Source organism: Zootoca vivipara, chromosome 4 (genome assembly GCF_965207765.1).
Source record: "Zootoca vivipara chromosome 4, rZooViv2.hap1.1, whole genome shotgun sequence".
Classification (NCBI taxonomy): Eukaryota; Metazoa; Chordata; class Lepidosauria; order Squamata; family Lacertidae; genus Zootoca; species Zootoca vivipara.
In genome coordinates this window covers 43,111,645-43,129,889 of record NC_142587.1, presented here as the reverse complement: position 1 = coordinate 43,129,889, position 18,245 = coordinate 43,111,645, and the positions used below count along the sequence as shown (strand labels likewise).

General features: G+C 38.6%; 1 protein-coding gene and 1 long non-coding RNA gene across 2 annotated transcripts in view; one reads left to right on the top strand and one right to left on the bottom strand.

The window, feature by feature from the left end:
* The window catches only part of IL1RAPL1 (interleukin 1 receptor accessory protein like 1), a 543,875-nt gene that overhangs the window by 13,706 nt on the left and 511,924 nt on the right, over nt 1-18,245 (bottom strand). The window contains exons 7-8 of the mRNA XM_088668723.1: nt 17,068-17,213; nt 3,106-3,249 (exon numbers count right to left, since the gene is read on the bottom strand). Coding sequence (XP_088524849.1) covers nt 3,106-3,249; nt 17,068-17,213 — 290 coding nt within the window. The remainder of the gene's footprint in view (nt 1-3,105; nt 3,250-17,067; nt 17,214-18,245) is intronic.
* On the top strand, nt 837-4,145 carry LOC148685917 (uncharacterized). Its single transcript, XR_015949775.1, has 2 exons — nt 837-1,082; nt 3,698-4,145. It is a non-coding gene; the product is annotated as an uncharacterized LOC148685917 (long non-coding RNA).

Here is an 18,245-nt window from a genome sequence, read left to right as displayed (position 1 = left end):
TTGAAAATGAAGATCAGTTCATGTGATTATTATATCATTATCATGACATTTGTTGTGTCATTCAATCAATGCCAGTAACGAAAGCCCCAGGACTAGATGGTTTCTGATAGAATGGTATACGAGTATATTTATTTCTCATTTTACAATATAAATATTTTTTTTATGTCTCTAACAACGTATGAAGCTAATCTTTAAAATTTATTTGATCCAGGAAGAAATGGGCACAATATTGTTTTAACACCTACACAAAACCAGCAAAGGCTATATAAAGATCTGAAGTTGTGCCACTAATATGCGGATGATACAACTCCTGAGCCTCCCCCAATCAGTCAAAACAAGGGGGAAGGGGGCAGGAGATCGGGGGAGGTTTGGGAGTCGCAGGCGGGTGGTGCGCCATTGCCCAGTTTTTTTAAAACTCCGTGCAGCTGCCTGGAGCCAGCCTGGTAGTGCATTTGGCTCTGGCTGGTTTCAGGAGCTGCTTGTGGCTGTGGCGCCCGCCATTTTTACTTTCTGGAAGTCCCCATATGATGTGTTGCGCATAAGACACATCATATGGTACTTCTGGAGAGAAAAAATGGCAGGCGCCATGGCAGTGAGCAGCAAGCAGTGAGCGGCTCCTGAAGCCAGCCAGAGCCAAATGCACTACCAGGCTGGCTCTGGGCTGCTGAGGCTGCTGCTGCCACATTTCCCGGGGACAGATTTGTAAATCTGGGGACATTCCGGGGATGGAATTTGTCCAGGGACAGATTTGCAAATCTGGGGACTGTCCCTGGAAACCGGGGACGTCTGGTAACCCTAATTTAGCAAATGCCTGGCATATAGTGTATTTTTGCTAGTGCAAAACCAGCATAATTTAGACATTATTGGAGTGAAAATTATAGCAAAGAGATATAAAGTGTGATTAGATGCTGTTTGTACTTTATTGCTTTTTTTCTAATCTATTTCCCTCAATTTCTAAACTGTTAGATCTAATAAATGAATGTTCACCTCTATCAAGAGTCTTAATAAATTGGAACAAGTCAGTAATCAAGCCTAACAACCATAAGGAGAATGAACCTGTACTACAAGGTTGACTGTTCCAGGTGAATATTAATTTCTATTAAGTACCTAAGGTTAATCATAACTGTCAGTCTGTCAAGAATAATCACTGCTAAATTGAATTCTGTGCTAAAAGAAATTCAATCATATTTAAGCCAATGTCAAATAACAAAACCAAACAACAACAACGACAATAATTAGTAGTAGTAGCAGTTTTCACTTTGGATCCAGATAAAGATATTAACAATTTCCATTTTTATTTCACCTATATCTCTAATAAGCTGAAATACTAGAGTTTTGAAATGTACCACATATTTGTGGGGTATTTCAGGAAAATGGGAAATTGCGTATAATAAACTGCAGAGTATATGTATATGATTAACCATGAGTGTGGGGCAGCTAATATCATTAACATCTCAATAGTAGTGGCCCATGAGCAGCAGTACTTCCCTTCCAGAAGCAGTGGTAAGGGCAATACAGTGGCAAGGTTGGGAAAGCTCTGGTCTGGTACCAATAGTGTGCCATAGGTTTACACACACCAGTGGGGCAATAATACTGCCAACCTGCAGCTCCCTTAACCCTTGCATCCTCCTTGTCCCACCCTATCCCCATGCATGCAGAATTACTGGGAGTGCTCCTTTCACATGCCGTTGCTAAATTTCAGCATCTTATGGGGAACAATACACAAGTGTTTATAGAGTGGGGGAACAGCTTATTCTTTACTGGTTAGTGAATAATTGTACAATGTTTTGTCCATTTACATGTGTGCTATCTCTTGTTGAATAATTTATTACTATGTACTTAATAATGTTGAAAGAATGGACTGATCAGAGCATATGTACTTTGAATGTACGATGAGAAAATTATTCTGCAGACACCAATTGCAGAAAAATACATTGACACTATTTTCTAACTAATGTTCTAACACCAGATGCTTCTATCAAGCCCTCTGGATACTACAAATTTCAGATTCTGTTAACCAGGAAGTGTTGAAAAAAATGACCTCTCTAGGTCACTGAAGTAAACCTAGAAAATAAATGCTGGTTCAACAATTAGGTTGAAGATCTGTTACAATGTCATCCCCAGAAAGTAGAATTAAACTGATCTAGATTTAGATGGCTGTGTTTAGGACACACTCCTATGAGACTCTGACAGAAGCACACATGTGTGGTTTAAAGTGTTTCTTAAATTTCTTGACCTGATCTGCAATGGCACTGCTGTAGAATAGTAACGTTTTAGTAATCTCTCCCCCTCCCCTGTATTTTAATACAGCACTTATATTGTAATTTGAAACATTCATAGTTGAATGTAAGCCCACTGAACGAGAGGACATATATAGAAATATTCCTGGTGAACAGGTCAGATTTCTGGTCAAACAACAATGCTGAATTACACATGCATAGGCATTTTTTTTTTCTGACTATGGTCCCCTTCTAGACATCCTTTTTATTCAGCATTCCTGATTAATTGTGTTCATGATTCTATCAAGATGGTCATACGTGATCCTGCTTTCAAGACTACTTGCTCCTGCAAAAGTTTTGGAATCATCTTACTGCTTCATTTCTAGTCCTGTAATTTTCTGCTGAAATTCTGTAACTACTCATACTGCAAATTTTCTGGGGGCAAATTTTCTCCCACCTTTGTGGCATCATAGCCATTCTGGACAGCAATAAGGTGGGAAAACATTGGGGAAACATTACAGAACTAATAATAAATCCACCACTAAGGCATTATTAGTGTGCCAATAATATGTTGCAGAATACACCTGCAATAAAACATCAGTCTGGAGAGGCCCAATGACTTGTCTGCATCATTTACATATCCTGATTCCCTCAGTTGTTCCCTTTAGCACGTTTTACTCTATTTGTTTTGTAGGCTTACCCATGATATACGAAGGATTGGAATCAGTGAGTCTTCTTTTCGCTGTTCTTTGGTGATCTTGTGGTTTGACTGCGTTCTTCCTTTTTGTTGCCTTTATTTTAACTTTGTTTCAAATTAAAATTCCATGGGGTTTTTTGTTTGTTTGTTTAAATAAAAAAGGGTATATGGAGAGGCTTGCTTGCTTACCTCCATCTAGTTCTTCAGCACCAAAATGATTCCTGTAGAATAGCATAATCTCAATCTTGTAGCACTTGTAGATAGTCACTAAACAAACAAGTAGCAGCAGAATAGCACCAAGCCCGCCAGCAAGCTCAACTGTATACATCAGCTCTGCAAAGAATTATAAAACTTAATAACCACCACATTCTGAACTAAAGGCAGCCATTTATTATCATGTTGTGGGGAGCAGAAAATGCCGTCAACAGTTCAAAGATACATGATATTTAAATATTCTGTCTAAAGAAAGAGCATGTGTTTTACTAGTTTGTTGTCACAGGTATAACACCATTTTTTACAGGAAGCAAAAACCATGGTTATGCACAACTATTTACATATGCGGTTGCATTGCTCAAGGAGTTTTTGCCAGCCATGTAGGATGAAACTAAATATATACCCCCCCCCCAATTTAAATATGTGAAGACAAATTATTTCATGTCTCCCAGTTTCTCATGGATCGGTTGTGTTTTAATATCACTGACACCATTCCCTGTTGATATGCAATTCATCTTCCCTTCTCAACTCTCCATAAACAGGTTTGCCTTTTTTCTTTCTCTCTTAGATGTTGCAAATCACCCCAATTTGTCATTTCTGACATTCAGAGCTGGAACGTGACCACTTTCTCGTCTTATATTGTACCACCGGAGATTGCATGGTGGATTGAGATCACTGTCATGTAGGTTAGTTTTCAAGGATGAAAAAAACCAACACACAACTCAAGACAAATGTAATCATACTGTCTGTCAACAGTAATCTCCTTAGTAATATCACTTATCGGATAATAACTGCAAGTGTTAAAGTCATCATTGCCCTCACAATTACCAAACAGTTGCATACGAGTGACCATACTATTATTCCTGCTGCTGTTAAGACAGGAAATGAAGGGTGGTAAAATGAAGAGAAACATTGCTAAATGTCGTAAGGCTGTTCTGTTGTTTCACAAGCTGTATTGAAATCAGAGATGAAGAATAGTCTGTCATTCTAAAATAAAAAATAAAAATTGAAACACATTATTGTAATATTTCTATCATTCAGCCTAGAAAAGTGGTTGTGGCTCAATATAAAAAAGTTTTACAATACTGTTTGACAGATGAAAAGGGAAAAGAGAATGCAGAATTAAAGGACTGTGTTGTGTATGCACTACAGATTAGTGATTTTTGCAAAACAAACAAACAAACAAACAAACTATTATATTTATCTATAGCCTGCCTCTCTCCTCAAGGAGCTTAAGGTGCCCTGCATGGTATGCTCCGTATTTCATCCTCACAACAACCCTGTGAGGAAGGCAACTGTGAAGCTAAGTACTTACCCACAATATATTGGGCTGCAGCATCCTGTTATACATATCTTGGGCCTGACCTGGAAGTTCATGGCGTGACCATGAATAAGTGAAGTGAGCCTGAGTTCCATTATCAGAGGGTATGTGTACCTACTGTTATACCCAGTGATGGCATGATGACTATTCACTATTTATCAGTTAGGTTTAAAACAAAACAAAACTCAAGAGTCTGGATCATCAAGAGTACACTAGTCCATGAAAACGTATTATATTACAAATGTGGTAATCTTTTAGGTGCCGTAAGACTCCTTGTTGTTTGTGATAGAACCAAGTGACACAACTGCCTCTTGGAATTTTTTAGTAAACAAACAAACTCCTGTGTTGCACAATATGAGCCAGCAATATCAAAAGCAACACGATGGCCAGAAACAATTACAATATGAAAAACTTTATGGAATGGTTCAAAACATCAAAACTATTTTTTGACAGGGAATTTTATCCCATTGTCATGTGTGCTATATTGTCATGGTTTTTGTTTAGTATTTGCTGCTATAACAATTCAATACCATATATTTCAATTATAGAAATACAAAAGCTAGAGGGGGAAAAACATAAGCAATAATAGTTCTTTCCACTGCCTAGGTATTTTTATGCTTTTATTACTGAGATGCATGCAACTGCTATAAAAGCCTCAGTTTTCTCTAGAAGACAATAAAATGTAATTAAATGTTTGTTTTTTTAAAAAAGGATTTATTTAACACACCGTTCTCTTAAGAATGGTAATGTAACCTCCTTTATATTCTACAGTTTTAAGATCAGGAGTGTTGGTTCCACATATTTGGAATATTTCTTATCTATAGAGAAAAGATGTTTGTTTTCCCCAAATAAATAAACCCACAACAGTTTCATTAGAATAGTAATAAAATGGCTTAGAAAATAAATGGAAATGGAAATTGTACAGCACTGGCTTACTACGTTGCTGTTTATCTTTTTCTGCCACATGTGATGCAGTTGTTCAGTGGTAACCAGAAGATAGGGATTTAATGTGCCAGGTTGCTAGGTGCAAAATACACCATTTATATGCCTGCTGTAATGATGATGCATTAAGGCAAGGGGAAAATACTAGTATAGAGAAACTAGTCTGGAATTATTACAAGATCAAACAGAAAAAAATCATGAAGTGGGACGTAGGTCCCACTGAAATCAACAGGACGTAAGTTTGCTTAATTCTACTCTAAATTGCACTGAATCTCTCCACTTCTCACACACTGCTTGCCAAGCCAGAATCAATCTGGAGAAACTGAGAGTATTCTCCATTGACCTTACTACTTGCACCAAATGCTTTTCATTCCAGAAGCAATGTAACATCCCATACTCCTACATTACTTGTAGCATGGCATGTTTCCAACACAAAATCCACTTGTTGGTACATGTATCCAATCCAAAACAGTCCCATGACTCTCACTTCCCAAAAATATTTGGAACTTCCTTGATTAAATCAGTACAGTTGGAAGGCTGTGGTCACATGACTTTACAAAATTTCAGCCAGAGCAGCTGGACATATCCAATATTGTCAATGGACTCTTGCCTTATGCTACATGTTGCATTATTGTTACAGGGCTGCTGCATTTTGCATTACAGTCGTACCTTGGTTGAACCGTTCTGGAAGTCGTTCGACTTCCAAAATGATCGAAAACCAAATCATGACTTCTGATTGGCTGCAGGAAGCTCCTACAGCTATTCAGAAGCCGCAGACATTCGGGTTCCAAAAGAATGTTTGCAAACCGGAACAATCACTTCCGGATTTGCAGCCTTTGGGAGCCAAAACGTCTGAGTTCCAGGGTGTTCGGGATCCAAGGTACGACTGTATTGTTAGAGGGCTGCAGCAGCTGCAAGTATTATACTTTATTTGAAAGTCCTTGGAGTGAGAGATTTTTTTATATATATAAAAATAATAATTTCCCACTTCAAGGGGAAGGAGGGAAGAAAAAAACAAGAAGTGCACACCATTTCATATCTGTTTAGACTTTGTGTTATGACATTAAATTACAGGCCTTGTCCTGTTTAAGGACCGAGAGAGAGCTCTGAAAACTGCAGAGGAAAATTACCAGGCATTTCCTTGGGGAAATGGCATTCTGTTAAACACAACAAATGAATGAGTGCCGAAGAGTTACATTTGAGGGCAAAGCAATCATTAGTTACAGGCAATTAACAATAGTCTTGCAGTAGCACAAGCCTGGATCTACTCTAATGGAAAAGTCCATTGATTGCTTTTCAGTTGTAGATTTTTTAAAGAAATAAATTGCTTCAATTTGAAACAAGATTTGCTACAAGCATTCTGACCAATTGCTACACTTGTTTTCTTATCAAGATAGTTTGACCACAGAACCCAGTGAAAGAAACAGCTAATTAAAATAAAGTACCGCTATTCTCTAGACATATTGAATGATATCATGGGTAATAAATGCATTCATTTTACACTAATCCTACCATAATTATCAGATGTACTTCTGGGATATCTTTGATCTGCACCTGGTTTTAATTTTTGATAAACTTCTCAGCAGTGTCACAGAGGTAATTTACTTATCATTAACTGCACTTGCACAGAGAAGTAAACAAATGGAAGAGTGCTCTCAGAAGCTTCCACCCACTACTGATTGAGTTTTTGAGAGTCTTTATATCCCCTACTTATCACATGCAAAGATGCTTTTGTATTAAACACTAGACTGCAAAAATATGACTAAAGTTCTCAAGTACATGTATGTAATTATCAGTCTTCACACACACACACACACACACACACACACCAGTTAAAATTGTGTCTATTTTACAGAGTTACCCTGGTCCCTAAACTACAGTGCCCTGCAGCCGTTGGGACCCTTTGCATAAAAAGGTAAAGGTACCCCTGACCATTTGGTCCAGTCGCAGACGACTCTGGGGTAGTGCACTCATCTCGCTCTATAGGCCGAGGGAGCCGGCATTCGTCTGCAGACAGCTTCCGGGTCATGTGGCCTGCATGACTAAGCCACTTCTGGCGACCAGAACAGAAACGCCATTTGCCTTCCCGTCAGAGTGGTACCTATTTATCTACTTGCACTTTGATGTGCTTTCGAACTGCTAGGTGGGCAGGAGCAGGGACCGAGCAACGGGAGCTCACCCCGTCGCGGAGATTTGAACCGCCAACCTTCTGATTGGCAAGCCCTAGGCTCTGTGGTTTAGACCACAGTGCTACCCGCCTCCCTCTATCTATTTTTTTTTAAAAAAAAATTCATGCAGTTTGCTCGGCCTTTGCCTTCCTTCATTAAACATACAAATTTTGACATGAAAGTGGAAACCCAGTTCTAGCAATCTAGAAACTCATCTCAGTTCTAGTCATGAGTATTTTGAACACAGTGATGGTGGGAAGAACAAGCATGGGAGTTGATCTCAAGGAAATAACAATACTACAAAGCCCGAGGGCCTTCAGCCAAGCACTACTTTATATTGCACTGCAGCCTTACTGTTTCAGGAGCTGCAGTGCTGAATGGTGGTTGGCTGTCCTGATGAGCTGCTATAGGGACAGTCTCAAATCCCAACCTCAAAATGGTCTGCTGAGAACTCGAGTCATCAACCAAGCTTCAAATTACAAGAAAGGAGATTCTGACTAAACAGCAGGAAGAATTTTCTAACAGTAGGAGCTGTTTGACGGTGGAATGGATTCCCTCGGGTGGTGGCGGCCTCGCCTTCCATGGACAGCGGAGGAGGAAGCCGCTTGGGTGCACTGCTCGAGTCTGCCTGCCTCCTCCCACTTAGCCGCCCTACAGCTGGGGGGGGGAGGCAGTGGGCGGACTGTTTGGGCAGTGCTAAGCCTGCACGCACCCAAGCCACTGAGTCTCCCCCAGGAGACATGCGTGGCTTGGGCGCTGTAGGCCCCGCAGTGAGTGCCGCCCAGCTTTTTGTCACGCCCCTCAGTGGTGACAACCAGGGCAGCCCACACCCACTACACAACCCTTCCTCTGCCCATGTCTATGGAGGTTTTGAAGCAGAGCAATTGTCATCTGTTATGGATGCTTTAGTTGGGATTCCTGCATTGCAGGGGGTTGGACTAGATGACACTAGTCCAACTCTACAATTCTATGAATGTATTTTCTATCAGTTCGCATCTGGAAAATGGAGTAGAATTATCTCTATTAACCAGCATTAAATATGAATAATTTGCAAAAGGAATTTGTTTTTCTAAAAATACAACAGCACATGGTATCACTTTGAGGTCGTTTTCTACAATTGAGTAATATATACATTTTGTGAAATAAATAAAGCTTTGTAGTCTAAAGTTTTAAGGCAGTAGACTGTTGTTTCTATTACTATATTCTAATTGCTTATAACATAAAGAACAATTAATAGATGTTGACACACAAAGTATGTTACCACCACATCATGTGTTTGTACCACCTTTAGAAAAATCACCCATTTTGCAGAATTGTGCTCTATTGTAGTGAAAAGATCTGGAATTTCATAGATCTGAAACAGCTGCTACTATAAAACAGTTGCTGCTTTTTGTCCACTCAAGGCCTATTCCTCACAATCACTTTGTGAAATATAAGGCATAATTGATTCCTAATGACTGAAGAAGCTCATGAGATCAGCAGTTTAAGCTGGCTGTAGCTCTGCACTTGCAAAACAGTCTGGCATTTTCATTCTAGTTATAATTTTTCCAGTGATTTTATCAGTAGCAAAAGCACTAAGGCCTATCCACTAGTTAAACTGCAGGTTCAACCAGGTTCACAGGGCTGGGACCTGCTAGCCTTATCCGCAGCAAGCTTGCCAGCCACCACCCACATATTCAAAGAGAAGATCTGAAGAAGGAAGGTGCATCATCATCATATGAATTCAAACACCTGAACCACAGTAATTTTTGCAGGTAAAAATTACTGTCCTTATAAAACAAGTATGCTGAATAATGAGAACCCTACAGTTATTGGTCTGAAGTATAAATTGAAAAAAACAGAGAGGAATTCAACATCAAGCTAAGGTGATCATTCTATCAGGTCAAACATTTTGGCATGACAGAATAATTTCCCACTGTGGGCTGTCCTGACCCCACAAGCCAATTTTGGGTGGTGCAGTGTCTGTGCATGGAAGAGGGAGGGCATCATTACGCAAAGCGAGGTCCCTGCGCAGGGCTTCCACTGAAGGAAACTATTAGTTGAATCCCACCCATAGCCTTGGTTCATAGATTTAGTAGTTTCATGTGATTTCCCCCCTTCCTTCAAAGAAGTGGGAGGCCGCATGAATCACGTTTCTCTGTGTTTAGATGTTCAAATACAGCAGGGGTGGCCAACTCCCAAGAAACTGCAATCTACTCAGAGTTAAAAACTGCCAGTGATCTACCCCTTTTTGGGGGGGGGGTTCAAGTTGTTGAGCTTTTATTAGGGAGGAGGAAAGCCCATTTTAAGGGGTGCAGGGCAAAAATGCTGAGCTTTTCTTAGGAGGGGCCAACGTTGTTGAGCTTTTTTGGGGGAGCTAGTGATCTACCAGAGACTTCCAGTGATCTACCAGTAGATCATGATCTACCTGTTGGACGTGCCTGAAATACAGCATTCAGTTCACACCCAAATTATCTCAAAATGGAGACAGGAATACATATGCACATTTCATCCACCATGATACTGGGCTTCATGTATGAACCAAGGCTTAGTAAGTATGGGCAAAGCTGTCTTCATGGTCCCGACAGTTGTTATTGCCCTTAACCATTGCCTTTAAAATAATATTAATAATTATTAATAATAATAATAATAATGGGGGAAATATCTTATCTGGAATCTAAGGAAGCATTACAGCCTAGTAATTTAAGCTGAAAAATAAAACAGGAGTTTAACAAGCCTAGGGAAGTCTAGTGTGAAGAACATCTAAAGAAATTATTACTATTGTCATTACTATTGTCCAATCACAGTACATGAGTGATCATTCTTTTTCTACCATGGTAAGGACAAACTTCCTTCCTGAGATATTGGTGTACTCTTTTATACTCTTGAAAGCAAGTCACAGCACAATCCTATACACAAGTTACTTGGGCATAAACCCTTTTGAATACAGTGGGTCTTACTTTTGAGTAGACATGTATAAGTTTGTGCTGTCGTGCAACAACAGAATTAAGGATACTTTCTTAGGAATGGGGTGAATGAGTGAAGCAAATTCCTACAAGTGCTAACTTAGGAAAACAATACAGAAAATTAAGCCATCTATCCCTGATCTTTATACTTCACAAGTTTTCAACCAGTGTGTCAGGACCTTCAGGTGGATTGCTACAAAGCTGTCACTGCCACGCTGGACACTTGCTAAAGCTGTCCAGGCCAAAGGAGTACTACACATGGTGCCTGAACTAGAATGTGTTATTCTGGTGAAAAATCCATTCTAACAATTTCTGGGAGGGCTGCAATAATGTGACGGGAAAGGTATAAGGCTCTTCCCAATAAGGTACATATTTCTTACGTCCCAGATCTTATAGCAAAACCTCTCTTGAGGGAGCTCTAAATAGAGCAGGAGCATTCTATTCACTTTGAAGACTATTTCTATGGTTTTCTAGACTTCTTCAGGAATAGAAATATCCTGGAATGCTGAAATGTTAGTTCTTAATGCCTCAAATGTCCCTGCTTCCATTCCCCTGCTCCTTGCAGAAGTAGATTTTAGTGTGTGAAGGAGGGAAGAAAAGGAAATTTAGCTGTTTCTGATCAGATCAATTATGTGTGATGGAATGGCTGTGAATGTCTATAGTGACGGCAATAATAGCAGGTAAAAGAAAGTAGGAAAAGGTGTGAGGAAAAAAGAACTTGAAATGTGTGAGAAGGTGGAAGGTGTCCAGAGAAGAAAAGGCAACAGGACAGCGGTTTGTGATAAAAAGAACTGTGAAATAAAGTGAGACAAGCAAATGGCAACAGATAAAGGATTCAGAAAGTGCAAGGAAGAGGCAAAAAGAAGGAAGAAAATAAGCATCCATTGCTTGGCAGGAATTGCTGCTTGGCTGATGGGAAGGGAAAGAAATCCTGCTTGCTCTGAATGCACCAGAGAGCTCCTTAAAGAGAGTTCGCTTGCACACCTGAACAGGGTACTAAGCTACGTCTGTCTGTCTGTTTTTCTGTCTCTTTTACACTTACACACACACACACACACACACACAGAGAGAGAGAGAGAGAGAGAGAGAGAGAGAGAGAGAGAGAGAGAGAGAGAGAGAGAGAAACACACACGCCAGCTGAGTGGTTGGTAGAGGAGAAACCAAATTATCTTTTGCAAGCAAAAGCAGCAAAGAAAGAAAGAAAGAAAAATCTTTTATGTGACACAAACTGAATACCTGTATAGCATCACTTAATAACTTTGTCGTATTTAATAAGCTTAGCTTGAAGATAAGAATAAACCATTTTATTTTATTTAACAAAATGTATAGTGTGTTTGATTACAAAACCTCTAAGAGGTTTTGCTAGATTCTGGAGTAAGAATCTTAATCAGTATCTGAATCACTGTTGGGACCAAAGCTGAGGGGGAGTGGGGGAACATTTATCCAGAAATTTCACCCCAAAAATAATGAACTGAAACAGATCCACAGGGACACAATTTCTGGTGATCCATTAAGGTTTGGACATATGGGACCATTAAGACTAATTGACGCTAAGTTGTTTGTTTCTAGTTTTACAAATGCTTTAGAACATCCATTATATATTTGCCATTGGTCTTCAACCTCATATCTGGATAGTGACTTATAGTGTGACTTATTCCATTGCCAATAAGTATACTATTTAACAGATGGCAGTGGTATTTTCCTCAAATTGTACCTATATAAATAGATAAGTATGCCTAGATAGATAGATAGGCATTATTACTCCAGAAATAAGGGCAGTTAGTGGCTGCACTTCCAGGTTTCTAGAAAGAGGCCTGGGAGCATATAACTTGTTTTGACTAGACCTATACTTAAAAACTGAAAACTTATTATAAAAAATGTGGTCCTGTTGTTGAGCAACTTAGATGATGGGAAGAACAAAATGGCGGAAGGAGACGATGGATGACAAGAAACTGTCATTTGCTACAAAGAAACAGAAAGCAGCAGCATATTTCTTCACCTGGCATCATAATCATGGTAAAATATTGGGATAGTGTTAGAAGAAGCTTTTATCAAGGATCTGGATGGAAAAAGCAGGTTAAGAACATGAATTGAGGGAGAACATTTGAATTTTGTGCATGCACCACATTGCTAGTCTCAGTTGAAAAAGGAAGGCAATGGTTGGGAATTGCTATGAAGTGTTTAACACCATATATTGAAAGGAGAGGCACAGGACATGCAAAAGGTTAAGGGTGAGTAGTCCAAGTCAAGGAAGGCATTAATGAGTCAACAAACAGCCATGAGGTCAACCTTGTACAAAACAACAAAATAAGATGCTAAACAACTTTGTGAAAGGCCCCCTACATCTTTGTCAACTTGGAAGTTTTATATGCATAAAAAACCAAGTTTTTTTTTTAAAAAAGGAAGAAGTAATTAGACAATTAGAGGCTACTTTGTAATAATGTTGCAGTGTAATTAAATAAGACTGCAGGAGGTTGGCTCCATGATGAGTGAAAGCCTCATATTTCAGCTATGTGCCACTGAATGAGTATGTCCCTTTTCCATTTATTATTATGTTAGATTGCATTATTAAGAGCTTTTATATTTAAACACTATGAGCCTTCCTACCGGCTTGCATTTAAATCTCATGAAAGTATAAAGCTGCAGGACAGCACAATCCCATCCATATATATATATATATATATATATATATATATATATATATATATATATATATATACACATTTACAGAGAGCTTGTTATTAGTTTCAGCACCTGCTTGAGTTTGATGAGCATGTGCAATGCTCCAGTACAATTTGTGCAGGTTGTAACAGCAAAGAATTGTTCACAACAATGAAATTAGTGAATGGAACCAACATTTTCCCTGTCCAATGATTTCACAAAATCTTTGCAGCCTTTGGTATGTGCAACACTGCTTTAACTCAACAACTCTTAACACCAGGAACGAGACTGAAAAACCCCCTAGAATTGACAAACACATAAAACAAGTGTGTTTGAAGAAGGAATATTGTGACTTCTTCAAATGGAAATCTTACCTTGCTAATCTTTTAGATTTCTTTGCAAGTGTCAACAAATATTTAAACACAGATAGTCTGATGGATAATGGCAATTAGGATTTTCACAAAGTCCTTCCAAAGGCCTTTTAAAAAAGGCTTCTAAGTGAACCTAGAAATTGTTGTATACAACAGCTGGCCTTATTATGGATCAGCAGCTGGTTAAAAAAATAGGAAGCAGGTGAAAAAAAAAGAAGGGGACTGTGCTTATTGGCCTGTGTGCAGCTAGCTGGATGAGAAGTTGGGTGGACTTGGTTGGGAAAAGGGAGCAAAGCTCTCCAGTGAACCTGGCTGGCACTCAGGACAAACATAAGGAAATTAGTTCTTCATTCAGTGTATGTCTACTGTACAGGATTAATTGCTGTAAGATGTCCACTTGCTTAGACAGTTGAAAAGAGAGATAAAAATACATAGAATATAGGCATCAATAAGATAAAGCAGTATGCCTATGCCCTTGCAATAAATAGTAGGGATTGGCAATTTTCCTTGCTTGGGTGTCTAGCCAGACCATGATCTGATTTAGCATGGCACTTTTTGTGTTAAGTCAGTTATTTGGAGGATCCAAACATGCAACAATAGAACCAACTCTAACTAGTCAGTCCGTTTCTTTTGTGAAATCATCTTGTTATTTCTGCAAAGTTGTTTTGTTGATTATCACTTTCTGATAATGCCAAAGCACCTTGTCTGATAAAGCACATTCACAGCCACACCTTAGCCGCTCTGAGGAATATCCCTTCCATAGATACAACTCCTGTTGTAGTGTGGCTTTCAAATCTACTGTGCTTACTTCCCTGTTTTGGAAGGTTTACGTGAGGCAACTCAAAATATACATACATCAAGAACAGGTTGTGGCCAGCAACTCTCACACAACACTCCCTGATCTCAAAGAAGTTCCAACTTCTGAGTAGATGTTTTCCATTCTGAGTTGTTGTATCACCTCCATCTGCTAGGTTTCGTTTTTGAACACTGGCAGACTGCCACAAGTTGTGCTAGGCATAAACCATTCATTCGTGCTGTGAAGATGGCCCTGTTGTGGATCTTGCTGCTATCAGAGGTCAAAATGATGGGCAGCAGAAGCAGGCCATTTTCAGGAGTGATGTCCTCTGCTTGGAACTCTATCTCCTGGGAGTTTTGTCCAGCCAAGGCACCTTTAGCATGCAAAAAGCTGATTTAAAAACTCTTTTTCTTTCATAGGGCTTTTGAAAGTGGGATCGTTCAACATTTTGTGATTTTAAGCCTTCACCATTTTATCTCTGCACTGCATGTTATGATTAAAACTGTTGTTTAAAAATTGTTTGCATGTTATATTAATGTTTTATTATCATATTTGTGAGTTAGGTTAATGGCATGATTTTGGCTGAAAGCTCGGCTAGAAATTTAAAATTGCAAACATACATAAATTAGAAATGGAGGTGCTGGGTTGCATCCAAATAACGTCATGTGAAAGTTCCACCACACAAGGGTTCTTGCTTGTGCAATGGAACATCCTTCTTTTCTCATCTCCTGCACTCCCCCAATCTGTTCTAGGGGTTGCCCTAACCCTCTGGAGCAGATTTAGGGAATTCACAGGCTGTGCTGGGCAAGGGGGCAGAGAACGGAAAGTCCTATTGCTAAAATGGAAATATTGCACTCTTTCGCTATTCCTTTCCTGAATATTAAATGAATAGAATTGTCCATATGAAATATACCTTTACAACATTGTAATGTTAACAAATAATAACAATTACTAAATTGGTAAAATGAGAACTGTAACTTATTTGTTCTGCTGCAGAACCAGATAACCCCACATTAATTTGTAATACATATTTTTTCAAATAGCCAAGATGTAGGTCTAAGGAAATCTTACTTAAAAGGTTGCCATGGTGAAAACGAGGAGCCTGCTAACTATGCAGAGTTTTTCCAGCTAGGAACTCTGAGACACTGCTTGATTTTGGTTTTATCTGTCACGGCTAATTTCTCATTTTATTGAAAAAGTTGTCAAAATGCAAAGTATGTTGAATGCATGCATCAGGTAAGTTTCAAATCTTACAGATGCAATCAAGTAACTTCTCAAACAATTCAAATCCTCTGCTATTTCTCCTTGACAAACCCCTTCTCCTATTTCTAACTTTTTGTTATTTGCAAAATTTCTCAGCACTACTAATAAATAAGGTCCTCAAAGACCTTGTTCAATAGTAATCTTAACTGACACATTGCTAGGTAGCCATTGTTGCTATTACAATGTCATTGTTGTGAACTGCCCTGAGATCAATGGGTATAGGGCAGTATACAAATTTAATAAATAATAAATAATTAAATGCTGTCAAGTAATATTGAATTTTTGTGATATCTTCCTTATGAATTTGACACACCTATTGTATTTTATTACTTTGGCTGCAATGTGTAGTAGCTGTTATTGTTGTGAATAATGCAAGCTTGTTTTTAGAACAGCATCATGCAAATATTAAATCTAGGGCCAGGCTAGTTGTTTAATTTCTGACCTTAAATTTAGAGTGACATGTGGCCACAGAAACCACCAGCAAATGGCCTATTCATGCTTTCATTGGCTACATTGTGAATGCTGGGAAAGTGTGCCTGACTGGGTGAAATTGGCTCTGTGGACTCTTGGTGCCCTGGAACAGCAATTTTGCAGAAATGCATACCGTGCTAAAAGACTAACATTTCTGAATGGTGGATGAGAAGGGGAGTTCTATGAACTCCACCGCCATTGGACATTGAACAATGACCAAAAGGACACAGAAAGCTCATTCCATACTGATGTTTCCAACAGTGAGCTGGTACAGACTGGTAAATGTATCTGGGTAGAAGCACGACTGCATTACATCAATGGCTCACTCTGTTTTTTTTTTAAATGTGGTAATAGATCCAACAACTGCTGCTCCAAAAGTTGTGGGGTTAGATGGAGATTGTCATATGTGAGTGCCCAGCCCCTGTACCCCAATTTTAGTAGGTCATGAATGGAAGAGCCTTAATCCTGTCCCCCTATAAATGCAGCAAGTTTTAAACACAGCATTTAAGACAACCACCAAACAGAAACCCCTCTGTGAATTGGAATTCATCAGGAGCAAGTTTTGCAACTTTTCTTTTGTCCCCCATGATATATTTCAAACCTATTGCTTTTTGAATTATTTAGACTTATTTCTTACAGAAAATGATTAAACTTCTACTGTCAATAGCTTTCTGCCAGGCTAGTTCTAGTAAATTTTTATTAGTTCCCATACTCACCGGTTGTTAAAATGTTTTCTATATAAACATTATTAAAAAGTGTATTTAACTGCATTCCTTCAACAGATAGCCATTTTTAATGATGGCTTTCTCCCCCCCCCCTTTCTTTAAAATGTCCTTTTCCAACTGAAGGGGAAAAATGACTAACATTCCCCTCCCCCCAGTGTACAGAGGACTAAGGAGCCAAGGAATAAAAATTGGGAGATAGCTATACAAAACATCAACTTCTTACAGTGTAAACCATCTGTGTTGTTGTTTTTTGAATAAAAAAATAAAATATTCACCCCTTTTAAGTAGAATAACGGTAGCAAGTCTGCGGCCATATCCATTTTCAACATAACACGAGTAATTTCCGAGGTCTCCTTCTTCCACTGAATCAAGAATTAATGAGATGGAAACTTCCTGTTCCCCGAGATGTTCCTTAAGAACTCTGTGAAAGAAAAATCAGTCAGTTTGGTTTCCCCCCACATATATAATGTTGTTTACACTACATCACACTGAAAAAATGATCCTGATGTGATGTTTCTCAGAAATGAAAGCAGTCTGGTTTCAAATTTGGTTATGGTTTGATGCAATCTTAATTAAATTATATAATGCCTTTTTCTTCTTCACTGTTAATGAGGACATATGGTTCTGCAGATACTAATAAGAGCTGCAATTAATTTGACATCTTTAAGCATACCCTGATAAGATATCAAGGGGTTGTGCACAAATTATTCGTAAAAAGGTTTACATGCTCTTTAAAACATATTTTAGAGAGATTTCTTGAAATTATGGTATATAAAGCAGGTGTTTAAAAATGGATTATCTGATGGATCTGACACCAAGAGTGCAACCCTGCACATGTCACCATGGAAATAAGTCCTATTGAATTCAGTGGCACTTACTCTCTTTTGATTCCCATCTTGGTAAACTAAGGTACTGCTATGTTAAAAGAAATTTTATTTTTAGATGTTTCTCCATTGCTCTTATGGCACACATACAACCCCAAATGTTTCATTGCAAATAAATTCAGCTATATCCACAGAGGATGGATGTAAGCACTTTGGGTTTAAAAAACATGTAAAGATAACCTGCCATCCCTTGTTTTCCTTTACTATTTTAAGCAATAAAGCAAATAAAACATTTCATATTCCCTGCTCAACAAAGAAAAATAATACAAACAGTTCAGGGTCCTTCTGAACATACTCAAAATCACCAAACCCACAAACCAGTGAAAATCCACCACTCGGATATTTTTTTTTAAGGCCTCAGAGTATGTAGGTGTACATCTTTGGGGAAGCTTTAGATAAGAAATGCAACATGTCGGCTGTTCATGTAATATTCTATATGAGAGCTGAGCTTTGTATGCTTGTGTTGAAATATGGTAGACCTTAACATATTATTATTTAGCCTAACTGAAAATAATAGAAGCTTCTTCTAGATACTTTTGTACAGCCTCAAAATCTGCATTTTTCTCATT